Genomic DNA, 18,807 nt, shown 5'->3' on the forward strand with positions numbered 1-18,807 from the left:
GCAAATCTGGTATCATCTAAATTTATTTACGTCGTCAACTGCATCAATTCCAAGGCCCTCCCATTTAGGACGTGGCCTTGCGGACCGACACAGACCCATCAGGCATACCGAAGTACGCCGCAACAGGTCGCTGACCACCAACACCTCCAGCAGCAGTAGCCTCGGGACCAGTCTGGCCGGAGAAAATGCCCACCTCCAGGACACCGGCAATGTCCTTGATCCTCCGGGCAAGGTCACCCACCTCCCAAGCGCCGTTCTGGCCGGAAACCTTGCCAGCCTGGACATCCGACTTGGTGAGCATGGGTGGGAAGGGCGCGTCAACGAGGAAGAAGCCCTGATCGGTCTTCAGAGGACCCTCCTTGACGTTCAAGTTTTGGCGGAGGACAGGGTTGACGGCGCCGAGTTCAGTCAGCTTACGGATAACGCGGTAGGCGGCGATGGGAGCGACTTCGATGGGGACGTATTTCCAGTTTGAGAGGAGGCGGGACTGGAGCTTGCGCGAGTCTGCGGTGATATGAGTCAGTGGGACATGTTCACTTTTGGTAGATGGCTTAAATGCGCACCGGCAACACAGATAAACTCCTTGGCCTGCATTGCTACAATCTTCTCCTGGAAAAGACATGCGCCGCCGCCCTTGATGCAGTTCAGCTCGTCGTCGACCTCGTCCGCGCCGTCAAAGGCCACATCCAGCACGGTACCCTGGGGGATGGCGTCAAACTCGACGGCAGTCAGACCAGCGCTGACAATCAGCTGGCGTGACTGGTAGCCCGTAGGCACGTAGTGGGTGAGAGAGGTGTCGACACCGAGGGCCTGGATGGCCTCGACGACGTAGACGATGGTCGTGCCGCTGCCAATGCCGACCCAGCGGGCGTCCTTAGGGTAGTGGTTTGCGACAGCAGCCTTGGCCGCGGCGCGCTTGGAGGCTTCGATGTCGGCCATGGTGGATAGATGGGATCGGAAGGTGAGGGGTGCGAGAGGGAGACGGGGGAGGAGGCGTGGAGAAAAAAGAAGGCGGGGCGAGGGGAAGCAGAAAAGCCGGCCCATTCCCAAGTTCCCAAGTTCCGGGGCGTTGACAAGTCAAAGGTCTGCACTATAGCGTCATTGGCGCTGGTGTAAGTGTGGGGTTGTTAGTCCCGCATTGTTTGCTTTTGAATTGGAATGCTGAGGAAATAGAGGTAGGCCGTCCCAAGATCTATGGGAATTTGACGGCATTTCTCGACTATGCACAACAATTCACCCAAATAAACACTGGCCAGCCCGGGGTGGATTAATTGACTAGGCAATTACTTCCCACCTCCCACCTGCAGATATCCTATGCGTGAGGCCCTTCCCCGCGGCCGGTGAGCAGACGAAGATCACGTTTCATGGGCCAATGCGATTGTCGGTCTTCAGTCGCCGATGGTTTTAGTGCGCGCCGGAAAAGCCGGCCGGCGGTGGAGTCGTCGTAAAGGCCCCCGCGCAGGACAAAGGATTACGCGCAATTCATGATGCCCTTAGCTGTTTGCTGTCAATGTTATGATACTTATTGCGAAAGAATAATTGGTAAAGCGTATGTGTGCTTGTTGTATGAAATATCTATATTCTCAACGCTGTTCTATCCATATCAACCAGAATGCCAAGTGTTTGCTTTGGAGATCCATCAGGGCGTATTCCGATGGACAGTTTTGCTTCATATACACGCAACAAAGTCCTCGCTTGCTGACTGAATTTAAAAGCATGCTCTGGTAGTGGTCCTAAAGCATTGCCAATATCGATAATGCACTTGTATATGACCCCAAAACTTACAGATTCGTACTGGAATAATATGGAGCAACAACTCCACAACATCAGCTTTTCTCGGGCCCGATGTGAGTAGGTCGTTGCTAGTACGGTGCAAATGCAACCCGGAGCTGTTTTCAGCAAACACAAAGATATCGTCCGCAGAATGTTGACAAGAAGTACTGCTCTTGTGGCCTGCTGGCACTCACTCAATGAGATGCTGCTGTTAGAGGACAGCTGACCACTGTTGTGAGATTAGATCAGCCTAATCAGTTTCCATAAATGGGATTTTTCATGCCGTGAAGAGCTAGGTCTGATTCTTAGATTGAAATCAACTGCTAATGGACTACTTGACTATGTTACACTTGCTGGCATGCATACTGCCAAGGAAAACCGAGATTTGGCTAAATAGCTCTGTGGAGGCTACATATTACACCAAGAACGTAAAACGCCAGATTTCAGGGCCGCAGCAAGCCAGAGCTCCATTTGATTGTGTTGGTGGACCTGATTGAGAAACAGCGGCGATTTGATATTCCCCCACATTTGGCGCTTAGTCACGTCACCGCCCACTGCCAGTTCCGACAGTACCAAAACACTGAATACAAGGGCAGTCTTGGATACGCCAGCATACTCAGAGACGAGGAGGGACACTCTTGAAGCCCGTGCTTTGTATTCTGTCGCTATAGCCTCGTCTTTCCCTCAACCGTCCCTTCAGTGAGTTCAATCATGGCTCAATCATTCCATGGCGGGCCGACATCGAAAGAACGCAAGTATGATCGCCAGCTGCGGCTCTGGGCTGCTAGCGGCCAGCAAGCCCTAGAAGACTCTCGTGTGTTGCTCGTGAACTCTGATGGCCCCCTAGGTGCCAACAGTACCGGAGTCTCCGGTGTGGTCGGTGTGGAGGCTCTTAAGAACCTCGTACTACCAGGCATCGGTGGTTTTACCATCGTGGACCCAGCAATTGTCACGGAGGCTGACTTGGGCGTGAACTTCTTTCTGGAGGAGCAATCGCTTGGCAAATCTCGTGCAGAGGAGACTTGTCGCCTGTTGAGAGAGTTGAATCCTGATGTGCATGGATACTTTAACTCCCAGGTACGTCACCAGCCTCATGATTGAAAATTGATTCTGATATTGTTTGTTCAGCCCATCACCGATCTACTTCACGATCCAGATTTCTTGCCCCAGCACAAGTTGGTGATCATTTCTGGCCCAACCAAGCGCTCCTCGTTGGACCCGCTCATTCAAAGAGCTCAAGAGCTGGCAATTCCTGTGCTATACACCCACTCTGTTGGGTTCCTTGCGACGTTCTCCCTTCAACTTCCTGCTGAATTCCCCATTGTGGAAACTCACCCGGACCCAGAATCCGCGCAGGACCTACGACTTTTGCACCCCTGGCCGGAGCTTGTCGCTGCTACTTCGGCCCTAGGTGATCTGGATGCCATGGATGATCACCAGCACGGACATGTTCCATACATTCTACTCCTGCTTTATTTCCTCGAGCAGTGGAAGCAGGCCCATGGAGGAAATGCGCCTGGCAACTACAAGGAGAAGACCGAGTTCCGAGAATTCGTGCGCTCCCAAGCACGCACCAGCAACCCAGAAGGCGGCGAAGAGAACTTCGACGAAGCAGTAGCAGCCGTCCTGAAGACCGTCTCCCCGCCTACAATTCCCAGCACCATCCGTGAGATCTTCGAGTTGGATCAATGCCAGAACCTCACCGGTGAATCCGTGGATTTCTGGCTCATTGCACACGCCATCCACTTCTTCTACATGACTCACGGCGTCCTGCCACTTCCTGGCTCCCTGCCCGATATGAAAGCCCAATCAGCAGACTACGTATCGCTGCAGAATCTCTACAAGGCCAAAGCACGCCGCGATGTGGAGGAAGTCACTTCCACGGTGCGACAGCTAGAGACCCAGCTCGATCGACGCGTCCCTCCAATTCCCGACCGTGATATCGACGCGTTCTGTAAGAATGCCGCGCATATCAAGGTTGTGCACGGCCGACAAATCCCCCAGATCAGCAGCAACAGTGACGCAGTCACCTTGAAAGCAATTAGGAGCCAGCTCGGAATCCCCGACTCCCTGGTCTCAGTGTTCATCGCGACACAGATTCTCGACGGTGTAGTCGACGAAATACAAGATGAGTCGAACGACCGGCGCTTCATTAATGACGATACCTTGTGGAAGAGCCACACAGAGCGAATCCTGGCCCTGTTGACGCGGGATGACCCGACTCCGCTGGACTCCGAAGTTCGCGATAACATCAACAAAGCTATTCAAGAGCTGCGCCGTGCCGAGGGTGGTGAACTGCACAATATTGCCTCGTTGGCGGGTGGTTTGGTCGCACAAGAGTCGTTGAAGGTGATTACGAAGCAGTACGGACCGTTGGATAATACCTGCGTGTTCGATGGTGCGCGCAGTCGGAGTGAGATGTATAGACTGTGAGCTGCTTTGTGGACGCAAAAGCGTATTGTTATAAGGATGCGGACAATATGGCCGTTAATGACTTATGAGTTAGGGTCCTATCTATTAGATCGAGGTTGCCCTACAATGAATGAACTGAATGTGCGAATGCGGATTACATTTATGCTATTGGTGTACAGACGGAGACGAGAGGCCGCGGGCGTACAAGAGCACTCATAATATCGCGGGACTCTATGCGACACGGTTCTCGGTGTCGTAGCTGCAGTAGAGCAGTTCTTCCCAAGGCCTATCTTCTGGATCCACGTCCGTGTCAGCTACAAGTGACACAATGAACGATATTGTCGCGCGAGTCGGCAACTTGGCATCCGGTTTGAGAGAAATCGGGGGTGTCTCTATTATGCCGATCACTGAGCTCGGGCTCGAGTGTTTAAACTGCTGTTCAGAGACAAATATGGCTCAATTGTCGAATTTCAGAGCCTAGAATCAATCACCGCTTCTTCGGCCGGAAATTTCCATGGCGTTTTGGTCCAGTCGGAACACCCTTTGCCTCGTATAGCTTCTCCTTTCCAAATGCAGCATCGCTAATGCGTAAGAAACTTGTGACGCCCTGATCGACGACCGCGAGAACAACGTTGCGGTAGCCGTGTCGCAGCCGCATGTACATCAATCGGTCCATCTTCTCGCCCCGGGGCGGGTCCAGAGGCGTACTTTCCAGCAGCGCGCCGACTTGTGCTAAAGTGGGGATTGAGGTCTGCTCGCGTGTGTTGACCACGGCAATACGGAATTCTGGAGCCGGCCAGGCTGATTTTTTGATAGGGGTCGAGGGTTTGTAGACATGGAAGACAACCCGGAAGGGCACATCTGTGTCGAGAGGATCTCTCGTCTCAGCAGCGGCTGGGTCGTACCAAGGTATGATGGCGAGTTTCCGGTATACAGCGGCTGCAGATGATTAGAAAGGACAACGCAGAATGTCTCGAGAGAATATGATGCGTACCGTAGTTTCGATGAATACCGCACCCCACGACGGGACCAGCCGCCGTAGAGCTCGTACCAAAAGGATCATCCAGCCAGCTGAAACACCGTCCAATGATACCGGCAAGACCCGGTCCACGTTGCTGGGGCTGGGTATAAGCTTTCTTGTTGGACTCGTTCTTCGACTCGTTCACTTGGGCATTATCATCCCAGCCCGGTGCTCGAGTAACCGCATATCCCAATCGTTTCAATCCGGTGAAAACGGTATACCGCTCCAGTGTCAGGCCACTACGGCCGAGCAGGCACGCATACGCCGCTTGTATACTCATCGGGATAGCCGGCTCGTTCACATCGTTCTCGTCAATACCGGTCAACTCGCTCGGCCACTTGATATCCAAAGTCCCTCGTTCAATCAAGTACATCGCTTCTTCGGGAAGCAACCACACGCGGTTCCACCGATCTGCCCGGCCCATTGTCTTGAAATACTGGCCTTTCGGGACAGGCACGTAGACGCAATACTCGGGCGAGACGCCCGTGCCCTTTTCATCGACCTTGAGTTCAGGTGGAGGTGCAGGTCCATCCGGCGCATAGATACCGATTACCTGGGTCTTGGGATGGTGAATGCGCGGGTGGCCGAGCGCATTGTGCATCGCTCCACGCGAGGCGGCGAGGACATCTGCTTGGAACTCGGTCGGATTGGGCTCGAAATCCTTTTCGCCGCGGCGGGGGAGGCTGGAGGAGGATGTGTCGGACAGGCTGAGGAGCACAGGTTAGTCAAAGTCGGAGAGTATCACAGCTTTGGGCAGGTACAAATTGAGGTGGTTGAGCAGACGGAAGTCCTGGGTCTCGTCGGACAGATCGGTCTCGATCTGCGGGGCCTCTGTCGAAGTGGCACGAATGGCCTCTTCGTCTGCGTCGGCCATTGTGTGTGAGGTGCTACGAGGGAAGTCGGTCGCAGAATCAGAGTCCGGCGCGGCGAAAATCGAGGGTCGGGGCTTATCGATAAGACCGCCCACATATCGGGCCGCACCACTTTCTCCTAACCAACGAGCAGCACGACTGCACTGGCGATGTCGAATATTGCAGACTACAACGAGACTCTGCGCAAAGTACGTACTTTGATTTTTCATGTGGACGGAAAATAACGGGTGCTTAGGTCTCAAACAGCCTCCAGAATGCCCTAGACACCTTCGGGCCGTCTTCCCACCAGTATCGGGCCATTCTCGGGATCTTAAAAGAGTGTCTACTGGATATTGAAAATGAAAAGGCACGCACTCAGGCACAGGTGGTCGATCCAGTCATGCTGAGTGCCGCGATGGGGTTTCTGAAAATTGGAGAATAGGGAGACTATATGCTTGATACCCAATGTTTATGCGAGCGTTTTGCACCTGCAACCTTGGCCTGGACGGGATCAAAGCCCTTCTTCGCTCAAGCACCCGCAGCGGGATGTCTGAACAACATTTTTAGTAAAAGCCCCAGTGCAGCTCCTGCTGCATAATGTAACCCTGGCACTGCGTAACTCCCTTACCCTGCATCTTGCCGGTTCCATGCCCCCAGTCCTTGGAAGTGTATCGGATTGGTCGCTCGGACTGGCACCCATCCTGAAGGGTGTTTGCCCGGAGACGACCGCAGAGGATACAAAGGGACGCCATTGTTTTGGACCACCCAGTGGTACAGTTAGAATAGAGCGTATTTTGATAAAAGAAAGAAAAAAAGAGTGTATAAAAACATGAAAAGGAGTGACTGATAGGAAAAGATGAGAAACCCGAGAATCTTCTCACCGGTTAGACCCCATAGGGCCGCAAATGGGAATGATTCTTGTGGGATGAATGAGAATTGTCCTCTTCTTGCCTTTGTTTACGATCCCTGTATTCGGCTGGACTAATGTCTAGATCATTTGGACTGGCAAACTTGGGCCGCACCCCTCACCACCGAACTCTCCTGCGCCACGCTCAGGCCCGTCAAGACACATTGAATGACCAACTGCATATGGATCATTGTTGCGTAACGGACGTTTCCTTTGAGTTGGTCCTGTGACCACCTTTTTTCTTTTGGTGCTTCATCTTTCATAACCATTTGATGCGGGACCTCCATGGTCTAGTCTTGCGATGCTGCTTCAGCGATTCAGCCTCGCGAGGCCCGCTGTCGCTGGATACCCTCCCGGCTGCCAGCGCTCCTTCTCTCATCTGCGTGATATTCGGCAGACCAAGAGTTTTCGGGAGGTTGAAACCCATTTTCAAGCTGCCTACGCCCCATCATTTGGCAAGCCGTGCCACGCTTCCCAACCATCCGTTTGTCCCACGGATCCCCTTGTGGCCGTCAAGGTCGGGGTCCGCGACTCTCTCTCGTATTATAAACACAGTCACTGGTCATCAAGAAATCATCAAAACAAATGGTCGCTCTCAGGATAGCTCCCCTCAATGGGCTCCGAATGGTCAGCAGCTGGCATTTCTCTCTGATCGGCTTCAGCCCGGAGTGCTGAGCTTGTTTATATGTGAAATTAAGTCCTTATATGACCCTGACGCGTCTCCATCGGCCGCACTATCCCTACCAGGCACCGCGGAAGCGTTTTCGTGGTCCCGAGATAGCTCCCGTTTGCTACGTAGTACGGGTCGCCGAGCACGGAGCTGACCAAGCGGCGGCGTACGGTTCGGGCCGCATGGAGCCCCAAGATGATGGAGACGAGCCCTCATGGTTACCCAATGTTAGTGCGTGCAAACAAGAGACAGGCTGGAGATCAGTGTGGGTGTATGAGCCAAGCTCGGGTCAGCTCCATCGAGTCGGCAACATTGGCGTTCAGTTTTTGGGGACATATGTTGGACCCATAGGGTACGAAAGCAGCCGAGAGAAGTGAAGTAATTCGAGATATTGTCGAAAATCACTTGAAAGGATTTAACTGGTGTGGCAGAGAGAGTTCCTCATATATCTCACCGGATGGTATCAATGGCCACCCGATAAAGGATTGAGATATTTCCGAATCGGATAACAAATTTGATCTTTCAGCCATCGTGGAGTGATGGTAGCTTTGCTTGAAGAAGCGAAAGGGGTAGGGAAACAGAGGAAGTGAGGCAGAACTGAGATGATCCTTGAACCAATTATTTAAACAATAGTTCTAGGATTGAGTGATAATGAGAGTGTATGGAGTGTGTTCTACTAAGCCCTGTAAAAATGGTAACCCCATAGAACCTCGGGCCGGGAGATCACTAATCTCGGAAGTGGGATAAATGTTCCTGTGTGGGGCCCTAGAGCCGCTCATAGTAATTAGTCAGTTCACGAGCTGGAGTTCGACTCCAGCGATTAGTTCAGCAATGAACCCAGCTACTGGTTTCTCTATTCTATTGCCCAAACTCCTAGTAGAGCTTTAGATCAATCATGACTGTGCTTTGCCGCAGAATATTATATTCCTGGCTAACTTGTCCAAATGAGAACTTAGTTTACAACTTAGTTCCAATGCCGTATCAACTAGTTCAAGCACTTGATATGGCATGCAAAAGCCCTTTTGTGATATCATGCAGTAAGCGACAGCGAATTGTAAGAGATCAATCATTCGTACTGAATGCCAACTCCAGTCCTGGGACCCCAGAAGCAGTAACATCACTGCCAGCCACAAGCGAAAAATCGTATACGAGCCGGAAGGTCAAAGGACGAACTCAACAGAATCACAGTTTGTTGTCCAGACGAGCCTGGGCCTTAGCTGTTCTTTGCACTGACAGCTTCTTCCACCAGGGATATGTCCGTGGCGCATTTCTGGACAATACGTCCATGAACGCTGGCTTACGCTTCCCAAAGAAGGATGCCTTGAATTCGAGGTGGTCCCTGGCCCGAGTCAGCAAACATACATAAAACGAGCTGAAGCCCTCTTTCCTTGGTGTATACATACTTTCCGCCAAACATGTCATACATCAGCGGACTATCCACCAGGTGAGCACCTTCTGCAGTTCCAGGATTCCGCCAGATAAGCTGTCGATTCAGATGAACGGCCATCGTGCTCACGTTTTCAAGGATATCCTGAGCGAGCTCAAGCGCACGTGGCATAACATCCTTGGGTTCGGGCAACAGCTCCGCAAAGATTCCGTGTAGAACCGGAGAGTGAGCGGGGTATCTTTTCCCCGTGGCCAGCAGGTATGTTGCATTGCTGTAGCCAACCATCCGGGGTAGGAAAAACGAGCTGCAAGACTCCATGGTGAGGCCAATGCGCGAAAAAGGGAAGCCAAATTCTGTTTCTCGCGATGCGATACTGAGATTGGGGTTAGATTTCCATGACCACTGAGCCCAAGGCAGATACGTACCGGATGGTGGCGGCCAGAGTGGACGTCATGCCAATCCCAAGGGAAAGACCATTATATGCGACGATAATGGGCTTGCTGCAGTTGAACATAGCAAGTGCCAAGGTTCCGCCTGGGTCTCGCATCTCACTCGGCGGCAACGAGTCCTTGGCTTTGCTTGTGTCCATAGTAAGGTCGATTCCAGCGCTAAATGTTCTGCCCGCGCCTGTTAGGATGACGATTTTGACCCGGTTATCCACATCGACGGTCGAGAAAAAGGTAATAAGAGCATAGATCATGTTGCCTGTAATTGCATTGAGCTTGTCGGGTCGGTTGAGCGTAACAATCTGGATGGGCGTCACCCCTGGAGCCGACTCGGGGAAGTTGGTGATTCGGACATGGCTATCTGGGGTATTCACATATGTGTCTGGGGTAGGGATGGTTGGTATATCGTCGACCATCTTGCAAAAAGTTTACCCAATTTATTAAATGGCAAATATTGGAGGAATTGTTGGAAATACAATGTAGCGACTTCAAAGTATACAATATATAAGTTGTACATGGCACGTATATTGCCTCGGTTGAGATTGACTCCAAATTGATTAGTGATACAAACTAACACAGCGACCGAGAAATTTATTTCATTTATTCTCAGGCCGAGGTATCGACATAAATAATATGTTCACACTTCCATTGGAAGAAAGTTCACAAAAGTGTTTTGCAAGCGAGCTAAGGATACTCAGAAAAAGGCAGGCAGCAGCCATGTCTTGTGGCGGTCCAGCATTCGCGCCAAGGGTACGATGGAGAAACATGCGAAAATAAAGCAATGAATTTGTCTATAAAATTTTTTAGACCTCTAGAATATTGTAAGTTTAGAACATAAGTCAATCTAAACACCGGCCTATCTATATAATCTAAGGCCTTGGTGCAACTTGCGACAGCAACGCAAATTTTGAATACTAGGCTCCCGACACCAACCCAAAGACAGCAATTTATCGGGCGGATAACTTCCTGACAGAAAGCAGCCAATAATATAATTCTCTCGGCTTTTACTTCGATCAGACGACCTTGTGTATTTTTTTAATTTCGTTCCTGTTCATGCATTGATCACCGTGAATGGGACTGGAGGTGCGATGTAGACAGCAAAGTGGAGTTCGGACATTGTCAAATGACGCCGAGGTAGGTAGCTTCAAGAAAATTAAGTGCAACAGACTGTGGCATTGAATATTTCTACTAACGTACCAAGATCAACTTATTTATTTACCTAGATGTCATCTATCTGAGCTCTAACAACGGCGAGGTTAAGCTGATCCCTAATCATAAAACATAAAAATGTAGGAAGCAACGCGGGGCGGGTGAGCGCCTGGTCTATCTATAGAACCACGCACGGGAATGCTAAGGCGTAGGGTGACACTAAGCCTAAAATGGCACACTAAACCGTATTGCGTAACTCGCCGTCACCCACCAATACGAAGTATGATAGCCTAATCTCGTGAGACATTAAGCATTTAGGCGTCCAGTCGGGATTGGGCTTTTGGCCCCCGAAAACCGCCGTCGAGCCAATATAAAGCCGTGAGCACGACAACATGATCTTGTATCTTTAGGTCCCAGCTTTGCTTCTGGCTCTTGATCACCTTATATTGTCTCTTCGCTGGCTAGGAACCATATCGTTGCTTACGTTATCCTGACAGCGTTTCTCCCTTTCTACTTGACTATTTTGCATCGATCACTCCAGCATCGGGACGTGGGACAGGCATAACATGAGTTGGTCACAAATACACCCGTCGCAGAAGATACTGCTCGTGGTGACAACCGGAGGGTTCACCCATGCTGGTAAGGACTGAGATGTCATTGAGGTGGGGCCATTTGATCGTTAACGAACGTAAGCAGCTCCCGTGTTGGAAATTGGCCGAGTACTCGCGGAAAGAGGCCATACAATCGAGTTTGCAACTCTTGACGGTCAAGAAAGTTGGATCAAACCGGATGAATATGGGTTTGTCACTAAAATCCATCTCCTGGGACCTGGACCAACGACGGAGCAATTGGATGCTCATTACCGGCGAATGCAGGCGTGGGATCTTCGCGACGGCATTCAACCGGCCTTCGCGTCCAAACTCATGTTTGATTCTTTTTGGCCGCAGACTTACCATGGCCTCAAGAATATCATAGCGGCTTCCCGCCCGAGCATGATCATTGCGGATTTCTTCGCGGAGGCCGCGCATGATATGTACGTCGAGTATAACATACCCATTACCATTGTGGCTCCCAACTGGCCGCCACTCCAGCTTCCTTGTTCCTATATTCCTGGTCAGCCTGGCTTCCAACTTCCTGGCACCATGACCTCCGAGGACACGTCTATGTGGTTGCGTATTAAAAACGAGACGATGATTCTACTCGACCTGCCGGCGATCATGAGATTATTCAAATGGACTCGGAAGCAACGCAGCGAGAACGGCGTTACCTATCCACTTCATAAACCGAAAAAGCCCGATTATCTTCTATTTGTGAATTCCTTCGTGGGCTTGGAAATTCCGCGAGACCTGCCTCCTACCTGTGCGCCGGTCGGGCCGCTTTTAAGCCCTACCTGGTCTCCTCTAGATGCGGAGCATGAGGCGTTTATGAACAGACACAAGTCCGTATTATACATTGCTCTCGGCACGCATATTATTCTACCTCATCGAGATATCGTTACCATCGTGACTGGAGTGTTGCGTTTGATGGAAGAAGGCTTGATCGATGGAGTGATTTGGGCCATCCCAAAAACAGGTCGCAAGGATATTGACGGCAACCAGGCTGTCCGCGTCAAGGTCGGAAATGAGACAGAAGATCTCCATCTAGCAGACATGCTGGCCAACAAACATCCAGACTGTCTATTCCCATTCTTCGCTCCTCAACGCGCGATTCTGGACCACGAATCCACCAAGCTCTATTTCACCCACGGCGGGGGCTCTAGTGCCAACGAAGCACTTTTCCATGGAAAACCAATCCTCTCTATGGGTATCTTCTCCGATCAAATCGCCAACACGACCCGACTGGTTGCTGCTGGTGTCGCCGAGTGTCTCGACAAGTTCAGCTTTACTTCTGATGAGCTATACACAAAGGCGAAGAAGATTCTCGAATCCGGGGATAACGGATCCTACAAGCGGAACGTGTTACGACTGCAGCGTATCGCACATGTTGCATCGCATCGCAAGGAGTACGCAGCCGATCTCGTCGAGGAGGTGATGTACGACCACGAGTTGCGGTTCGATAAAGACGGCAAGGAATTACGCCCTATGCACCTGCAGACTGCGGAATCGCGCATGTCAGCCTTCAAGGCTAACAATTTAGACATGTATGCGGTCTGTGCACTGGGTTTAACGGTTACCATGGCTTCGATTGGGCTCGGTGGTATTTACTTACATCGATATCGAGCTCAATTGATTGGCCAGGCAACGTCGATTATCGTTCGCGGGTGGAGAAACTTGTATACTGCTTTACGTGGGTAGTTTCTGTGGCAATTCTCGCTAGCACGTAGCGTTTTCAATAAGCTTCATTCATCATAGAAGAACAAGGCAGGAAATAGGCCTGAATTATGGATTTACATTTCCGTATTTATCTCCAAGACGTGGAGTTACTGCGGAGCAGGCCGTGCTCTGTCATAGAAAAGTAGCAAGGAGGATGCAATCGTCTCAAGCCGAGACAATCCACTGCCCTCCTAAGAAAAAGCCCCAACACTCCACCCCAAGAATGAACAAGCGAACAAGTGTTCGTGCCATGCAATCAACTCCAGCTTTATGCAATCGTAATACATGACATGATAAGGTGTGCTTCCGGGTTCACGGGCCCTGGTCCCTTTCAATCGACTCGCGAGATCAAGATCGACTAGATGTGCTCTTCGGCACGTGAGTTGTACTTTCAAGTGAGAAAAGGTCCGATACGCTTTATGTGCGCTTCAATCGATGAGTGGTTTCTTCTGGTTGCCGACCAGAGCCACGCCGAGGTAATTGAGGGCGCAGGGATCGCTGGGACGTATGATTGATGGTAGTGGTAGCATCGGGTTGTCGGGATTAACATGGGCTGCATCTCGTGCAGCTTGCTCGATGGCTTCCATCTCTTCTTTGCATCCGGCATGATCAAGTGGGCACACCACGATCGGTTGCCGGATAGTGATATCTCTCGCTGATGTTAAATGCGCCTGTCACATGCGTTAGCGCTGGGAATCGTGCCTGGTATTGAAAAGACACTTACTCGGACTGTGAGATAGTACTCGATTTTATATAGACTTGCAGTAGTTGTGAACCCGCTGACACCGTACATCGGAAACGCTGAGCGGCTGCGCGGTAAAATCCCTTCTGAATCTCGCAGATCCTTGGCGGGAAAGACCAGTCCCAAATTGGTGAGATAACCTGATTGGGGCAGCTTGACACCGATTGTTTCTGTCTTCTTGGCCAACGTTTTGACCTTGCGCTGGGGCTCATCACCTTCGTGGTTGTAGATGATCTCCTCGTCAATACCAATCGTGATCTTGCTGATAGTCACTTTCCGAGCTTTGCCCATCCAATCCTGGTTTGGAGATAATTTGACATAGACGCTGACAGGATCAAGGGGCCCGTAAGACCACCGTGGGAGGGATATGGCCAATGTCACCAGATGATCTGATACCCGCTCTGCCGACTCCGGGCGATTATACATGCCGAATGTGGATAATGTGTCGTAGCGGGCGATTGGGACCGGAAATGTGTACTTTCGCTGTTCGGACTGGCCTTGTTGAACCATCACCACCATCTCGTAGTATGTCTCGGCGGTGCGACTGGGAAGCTGTAGGCTAGCCGGGGGTACTCGTCTTGAGGCGTCGCGTCCACCGCGGCCGAATGGGATGAATAGCACGAACGGCAAATCCATGGCTATGACTTCCTCGTATTCCTTTCCGGCAGGACATCGAAATAATAGCATCTCCTTGCCCACGATATCTGTGATCTCCTTGCGAGGCGGAGCAAGGCGTTTCTTGGTGACGGAGTCGGCCGACGGGTGGATCGTTTCTCGGCGCAGGAGGGATATGGTCACCAGGGACACATTGACCGGAGCTGAAATGCCGACACTCGGCCTGATCTCGACTTTACCCTCGACTCGGGGCTGGGAAGGGTCAGTCACTTGAGCTGCAATCGGGTGGGCAGGGGTTGAGCCCGGTGCTAGCAGAGAGGCACAGAGAGCGCTTACCATCGTGGCCGAGATACCTGGGTATCCGATCAGAAAATTGCCATTTGCCGGGCCTGAAACGCGCACGAAGGCGGCCATCTCGATAGCACAGTTCCCGCACCACCATGGACACGCGGAGGGGGCGCAGGGAAGTTGTGGGGAGTCTGCGACCTCGGCGGAGACCCTGTCGCACGGTTCATAACCCGCGAAAGCTGGATGTAGGCCCCGACGATGTGAAAGGGAGGGAGGTTAACAAGGTAGAGAGAGCTGTCGGATGTGGGGAGTGAGAGTGTACCTAGCTAAGGGTGAACCAGCCCCATCTGCCGAGCCCACCTTGAGCCTCGATTGCATCACCGACTCTTCAGCTCCGTGATGAACACCCTACAGCCTAAGGTGGTCTACACATGTTCCCGGGCCGGTTTGAAACCGTCGTTGCTTTATTACTTCTAAAACGGTCTCGCGTGCTCACTTTACTTGTACAATGCACCAGCACTGGAATGCGCTCAGTCCACAATTACCTGGTGCTGGTGCTGGTGCCGACTACCTAGAGTAGGCCATAGCACATAATTAACAATCATGAAAGGTGCCTGAACTCCGTGTATATATCGATCTCAACGATCAGTAAACAAAGGTACACACCCGTCACTATTAAGGCACAGTACCATGGGCGCCCAGCGTGAGAGCCGGCGGGCAAACTTTTTGGTTGCACCTGGCAACCACAATGACATCGCCCGCTCCACCAACCCGCTTCCCCAACCTCCGCCATCGACACCACTTCGATCTCGACAGCCATCGCACTGCTCACTATCGCCATGCCTCCTCGTCGCCGTGCCGCTGGCGCTGGCGCACAGTCGACTCTCTCGTTCGGCAACCAGTCCCGAGTGACCAAGCCCTCGACCACTCCCGCAACTCTCCACAAGACCAAGAACCTCGATTCTCCGCTACCCACCGACAAGTCTGCATCGGGCACTCCGGAGCCCCAGCAGGTACTTGCCTCCGAGCCGACAAAACCGCATGTCGCCGAGCTGGTAGTGCAGCAGCAGGCCGCCAAGGAACTCGAAGAACCACGATCGGCGGAAGATAAGCGGGCCCTGAAAGTCAGCAGGCAGGATCTACAGAAATACTGGAACAAGGAGGAGCGAAGTCGCAAGGCGCCTCGAGGTGAATACAGAATGTAGACTACGTGTGACAAGACACCGACTGACTTCTTCCTACAGTCCACCAGACGGACCTTTCCTTGGAAGAAAAGATCCTGCGTCACTTTGATCTTTCCAGCCAATATGGGGTATGTTCCAGATCTTTTTCACTTGCTCTACACATGCTAATGACTCTTCAGCCGTGTATCGGCATCGCCCGACTCAAGCGCTGGCGCCGTGCCAACATGCTGAAGCTCAATCCACCCATCGAGGTTCTCGCCGTTCTCCTCAAAGAGCAGAATGTGAATGAGCGGGCCCGTATGGATGAATTGCTCTCGTAATAACTCCGGAGGGCCGAAATATTTGCATGTATGGCGTTGGAATTTGTATTTTTAGCCATGAGAAACGAGTATATCATTTGATTCCAACTGTTTTCTGCATATATCCAATCGTCACTACGTCATTTTTACGGGAACCCCGTTATATTGGCCCACGGCTTTAAGATCCCTGAACGACACTCGGATTGCTTGTATCAGGCATTTCAGGCCATCTATAGGTTCAGGAAAGACATTCGGCGCGTTATCATCTTGAATCGTACGGCCCACGCAGTTTGGAATCAATAACAATTGAATTATACTAGTGGACCCAAGTTCCAGTCCTGGACAGGCTGCTATGTACCGACATAGCTCTTCTTCCACCGCCATCCAGCTACTGTCTATATGTATCTGGATGGTGAACAGCTTAATGGTACTGGCTATGCCTTGCATGGGGTGTTAGAAACTATTGTTTATCTGAACCATTTCTAAGTAGGATTCAGTCGGAGACTTAAAACACGTTTGTGATGGATATATATCCGCCGTCGGTTTCAAGAAAAAAGACTTTCCAAGGCTAGCTTTCTAATTTGCTTCAGTTTATCAGTCTGCTAAGAGCTTTACACTTCTGGAGAACGCGAGAAATACAGAGAATCAACATAGGAAAGGATAGGAGGTGGTCGCGTGAAGAATAGGGATAATCCAGAGTCCCGCAGGACAGCAGGTTCCAAACAGCCCCCTCGTTAAAACCGAATTCCCTTCCGACGCATATCTCGACAAATTTACTTTTAAAACTACAGTGTGCAACTAGCAGGAAGACTGTGCAGTAATGTCTCCCGATGGGGGTGGTCAACCCAATCTCCGTCCAAGTGAGATCTATATGATCACCGAGTTGAGCAACAAAAACTCCCATGGCGAAGCACAAACAAGCTTCCTACACAATATCTGACACTGGCAACGAAAAAGGCCAGAATTCGTGGGGTTTCCTGCACAAAGATAAATAATGTCGTTGTCTCATATCTTTGCGCCGCGAGAGACTGACCCACCGACTACGAACGTGTCTTGAACAGACTACGGAGTAGTGAGTGCTCGGTGGGCGCATAGTATAAGTGTACTCGATCGAACCCAGTGCCTATTTGGTCAAGACCATTTTTGTGCAGGGAACGCTTAAAATTGCGACGAAAGTCAGATGTCTTCGGCCCCCACAGTAAAGTGGGAACCGTTGGTTCATCGTCCCCAGGTTCCACAACCCCGAGATGAGCGACCATCCAATCATTTCCACTACGAGACATTTGATACGTCCCAGCCTCCCGAGCCCGGGAGGCAAAAGGAGGCAAAGGAACAGAGCAGGCCTTGATTTCCCTCAGGTGAAGTCTCGACCAATGGTCTCCAACGGCTGGCTCTGCCTTTTGCCTTGATCCCCACTTGTCATTACCGACGCCCGGCCCCATTTCGAAATATATTAACCCGCCTAAGATCTAAGCCCAATGCAGTTCTTGCTGACATGCCTCCGTAACTACAGCCGGCGGATCCAGTGGCGGTCTTTAGTGTGTAACCTCGCAGAATCATGCCATGTGATCGCCCTAGGGCTGCTTTTCGTCCCTGACTCGCTCCCCATGCCAGCTCGCTTCCAAGTTTGCTGCCCCCGGCCTTTCCGGCCGGCAGGTTTCTGACATGGCCGTGCCCATCTATCCAACCCCTGATTACATACTGTCGTTGGGTACGCCACCGTGTCTCACTTGGTCGGATCCAATGGCTGCCCAGCCCTGGCACGAGCCTTGGCACCTTATCCCCCGGGTGACTCCTACTGGCATAGTCCACCGTCCAACAAGATTGCATGGTCCAAACTCAGGAGTCATAGTTCAGCCCGCGATGATCGTGGCAACCATGCAGGTACACCCTTCCGTAGATCGAACGATAACCGAACAACGCCGGTTCCGTGGTTGATGGGTGAATCTAACCGCATTCCGGGGAACCGTGGAAGATCGCGAGTCAATGGGCCTACGAATTTAATCCCGCGTTCCCACCCCGACTAGTCAGTGACAGACAAGAGCGGAAACCCTAAGTCCCTGAAGAGATTTTATCAAATCCTCAAAATTGGCAATTGGTGCATCCGCCAAACGGCCAGGGCTTGGACCGCTTAATTCGATTATCCCTCAGACCGTGCACGAGTGTAAATCATCACCACGGTCCCTGCACGTCTTGACGATCAAAAGACTGATGGCGCTGATGGGCTTGAGCGGGCGTCGGATCAAGTTCTTCTTTGGGGATAGTCGATGCTACGCTACGTCAAACCCTGACCAAGCCCCGTCGCAGGGTCAGGGTCCACTCGCTTCCCCGGATCTGCTTTCGGCCTGGGCGCAAAACATGGACTCCATATCCGCGCGGCCCACACCCTGAAAGGTTCTCGAAGACCACTTCCATGGCTGGTCTCCGCGCTCTTTGTGACAGAGCAATCCTGTTGCCTCGTTATGGTGTATGCCACACCTGGGTGCCGTACGCCGACGCAGTTACCCCGTGGCGCGTCCGATCTCATTACGTACAGAGCGCTCTACTGTATAGGGTGGGGATCTGCACCGTTGGTGTCTACATGTTACTGTACATGTGCGACTCCACATCGTGTCGAGTGCATCTCGACCGCCGAGAACTCCTCCACGGGGTCTGGTTCGCGGGCTTGACACGGTGGAAATGAAAGCGCAGCTACATGCCGTGCGACTAGCTGGAAATAGAAACCGCGCCATTTCTTGATCGGTGACATCC

The 18,807-nt window shown here is 51.7% G+C and overlaps 8 protein-coding genes across 8 annotated transcripts; 4 read left to right on the forward strand and 4 right to left on the reverse strand.

Moving 5' to 3' along the window:
• Nucleotides 1-64: 64 nt before the first annotated feature.
• On the reverse strand, nt 65-939 carry N7498_008060 (ribose-5-phosphate isomerase RKI1; the record flags this gene model as incomplete). Its single annotated transcript, XM_058455122.1, has 2 exons — nt 65-504; nt 564-939. 2 exons carry the CDS (start codon nt 937-939, stop codon nt 65-67), a joined length of 816 nt encoding a protein of 271 aa, XP_058305110.1.
• A 1,545-nt stretch (nt 940-2,484) lies between these two features.
• N7498_008061 (NEDD8-activating enzyme E1 regulatory subunit) lies at nt 2,485-4,206 on the forward strand (the record flags this gene model as incomplete). Its single annotated transcript, XM_058455123.1, has 2 exons — nt 2,485-2,850; nt 2,902-4,206. 2 exons carry the CDS (start codon nt 2,485-2,487, stop codon nt 4,204-4,206), a joined length of 1,671 nt encoding a protein of 556 aa, XP_058305111.1.
• Nucleotides 4,207-4,672: 466 nt separating this feature from the next.
• Nucleotides 4,673-6,080, reverse strand: N7498_008062 (tRNA-splicing endonuclease subunit SEN54 family protein; the record flags this gene model as incomplete). The annotated part of the gene is made up of 3 exons (XM_058455124.1): nt 4,673-5,124; nt 5,180-5,913; nt 5,968-6,080. 3 exons carry the CDS (start codon nt 6,078-6,080, stop codon nt 4,673-4,675), a joined length of 1,299 nt encoding a protein of 432 aa, XP_058305112.1.
• Nucleotides 6,081-6,227: 147 nt separating this feature from the next.
• Nucleotides 6,228-6,499, forward strand: N7498_008063 (uncharacterized protein; the record flags this gene model as incomplete). The annotated part of the gene is made up of 2 exons (XM_058455125.1): nt 6,228-6,266; nt 6,314-6,499. 2 exons carry the CDS (start codon nt 6,228-6,230, stop codon nt 6,497-6,499), a joined length of 225 nt encoding a protein of 74 aa, XP_058305113.1.
• Nucleotides 6,500-8,816: 2,317 nt separating this feature from the next.
• Nucleotides 8,817-9,883, reverse strand: N7498_008064 (uncharacterized protein; the record flags this gene model as incomplete). Its single annotated transcript, XM_058455126.1, has 3 exons — nt 8,817-8,973; nt 9,038-9,394; nt 9,447-9,883. The coding sequence occupies 3 exons, from the start codon at nt 9,881-9,883 to the stop codon at nt 8,817-8,819; spliced, it is 951 nt and encodes a 316-aa protein (XP_058305114.1).
• A 1,299-nt stretch (nt 9,884-11,182) lies between these two features.
• On the forward strand, nt 11,183-12,910 carry N7498_008065 (glycosyltransferase; the record flags this gene model as incomplete). Its single annotated transcript, XM_058455127.1, has 2 exons — nt 11,183-11,255; nt 11,313-12,910. The coding sequence occupies 2 exons, from the start codon at nt 11,183-11,185 to the stop codon at nt 12,908-12,910; spliced, it is 1,671 nt and encodes a 556-aa protein (XP_058305115.1).
• A 446-nt stretch (nt 12,911-13,356) lies between these two features.
• N7498_008066 (arrestin C-terminal domain-containing protein) lies at nt 13,357-14,840 on the reverse strand (the record flags this gene model as incomplete). Its single annotated transcript, XM_058455128.1, has 3 exons — nt 14,622-14,840; nt 13,653-14,537; nt 13,357-13,599 (listed from the first exon to the last, which is right to left on the reverse strand). The coding sequence occupies exons 1-3, from the start codon at nt 14,697-14,699 to the stop codon at nt 13,357-13,359; spliced, it is 1,206 nt and encodes a 401-aa protein (XP_058305116.1). The 5' UTR covers nt 14,700-14,840.
• A 572-nt stretch (nt 14,841-15,412) lies between these two features.
• Nucleotides 15,413-16,077, forward strand: N7498_008067 (putative DNA polymerase delta subunit 4; the record flags this gene model as incomplete). Its single annotated transcript, XM_058455129.1, has 3 exons — nt 15,413-15,761; nt 15,818-15,885; nt 15,937-16,077. The coding sequence occupies 3 exons, from the start codon at nt 15,413-15,415 to the stop codon at nt 16,075-16,077; spliced, it is 558 nt and encodes a 185-aa protein (XP_058305117.1).
• Nucleotides 16,078-18,807: the final 2,730 nt, after the last annotated feature.

The sequence above is a fragment of the Penicillium cinerascens genome (genome assembly GCF_028974065.1).
Source record: "Penicillium cinerascens strain IBT 15544 chromosome Unknown scaffold_4_segment0_segment0, whole genome shotgun sequence".
NCBI lineage: Eukaryota > Fungi > Ascomycota > Eurotiomycetes > Eurotiales > Aspergillaceae > Penicillium > Penicillium cinerascens.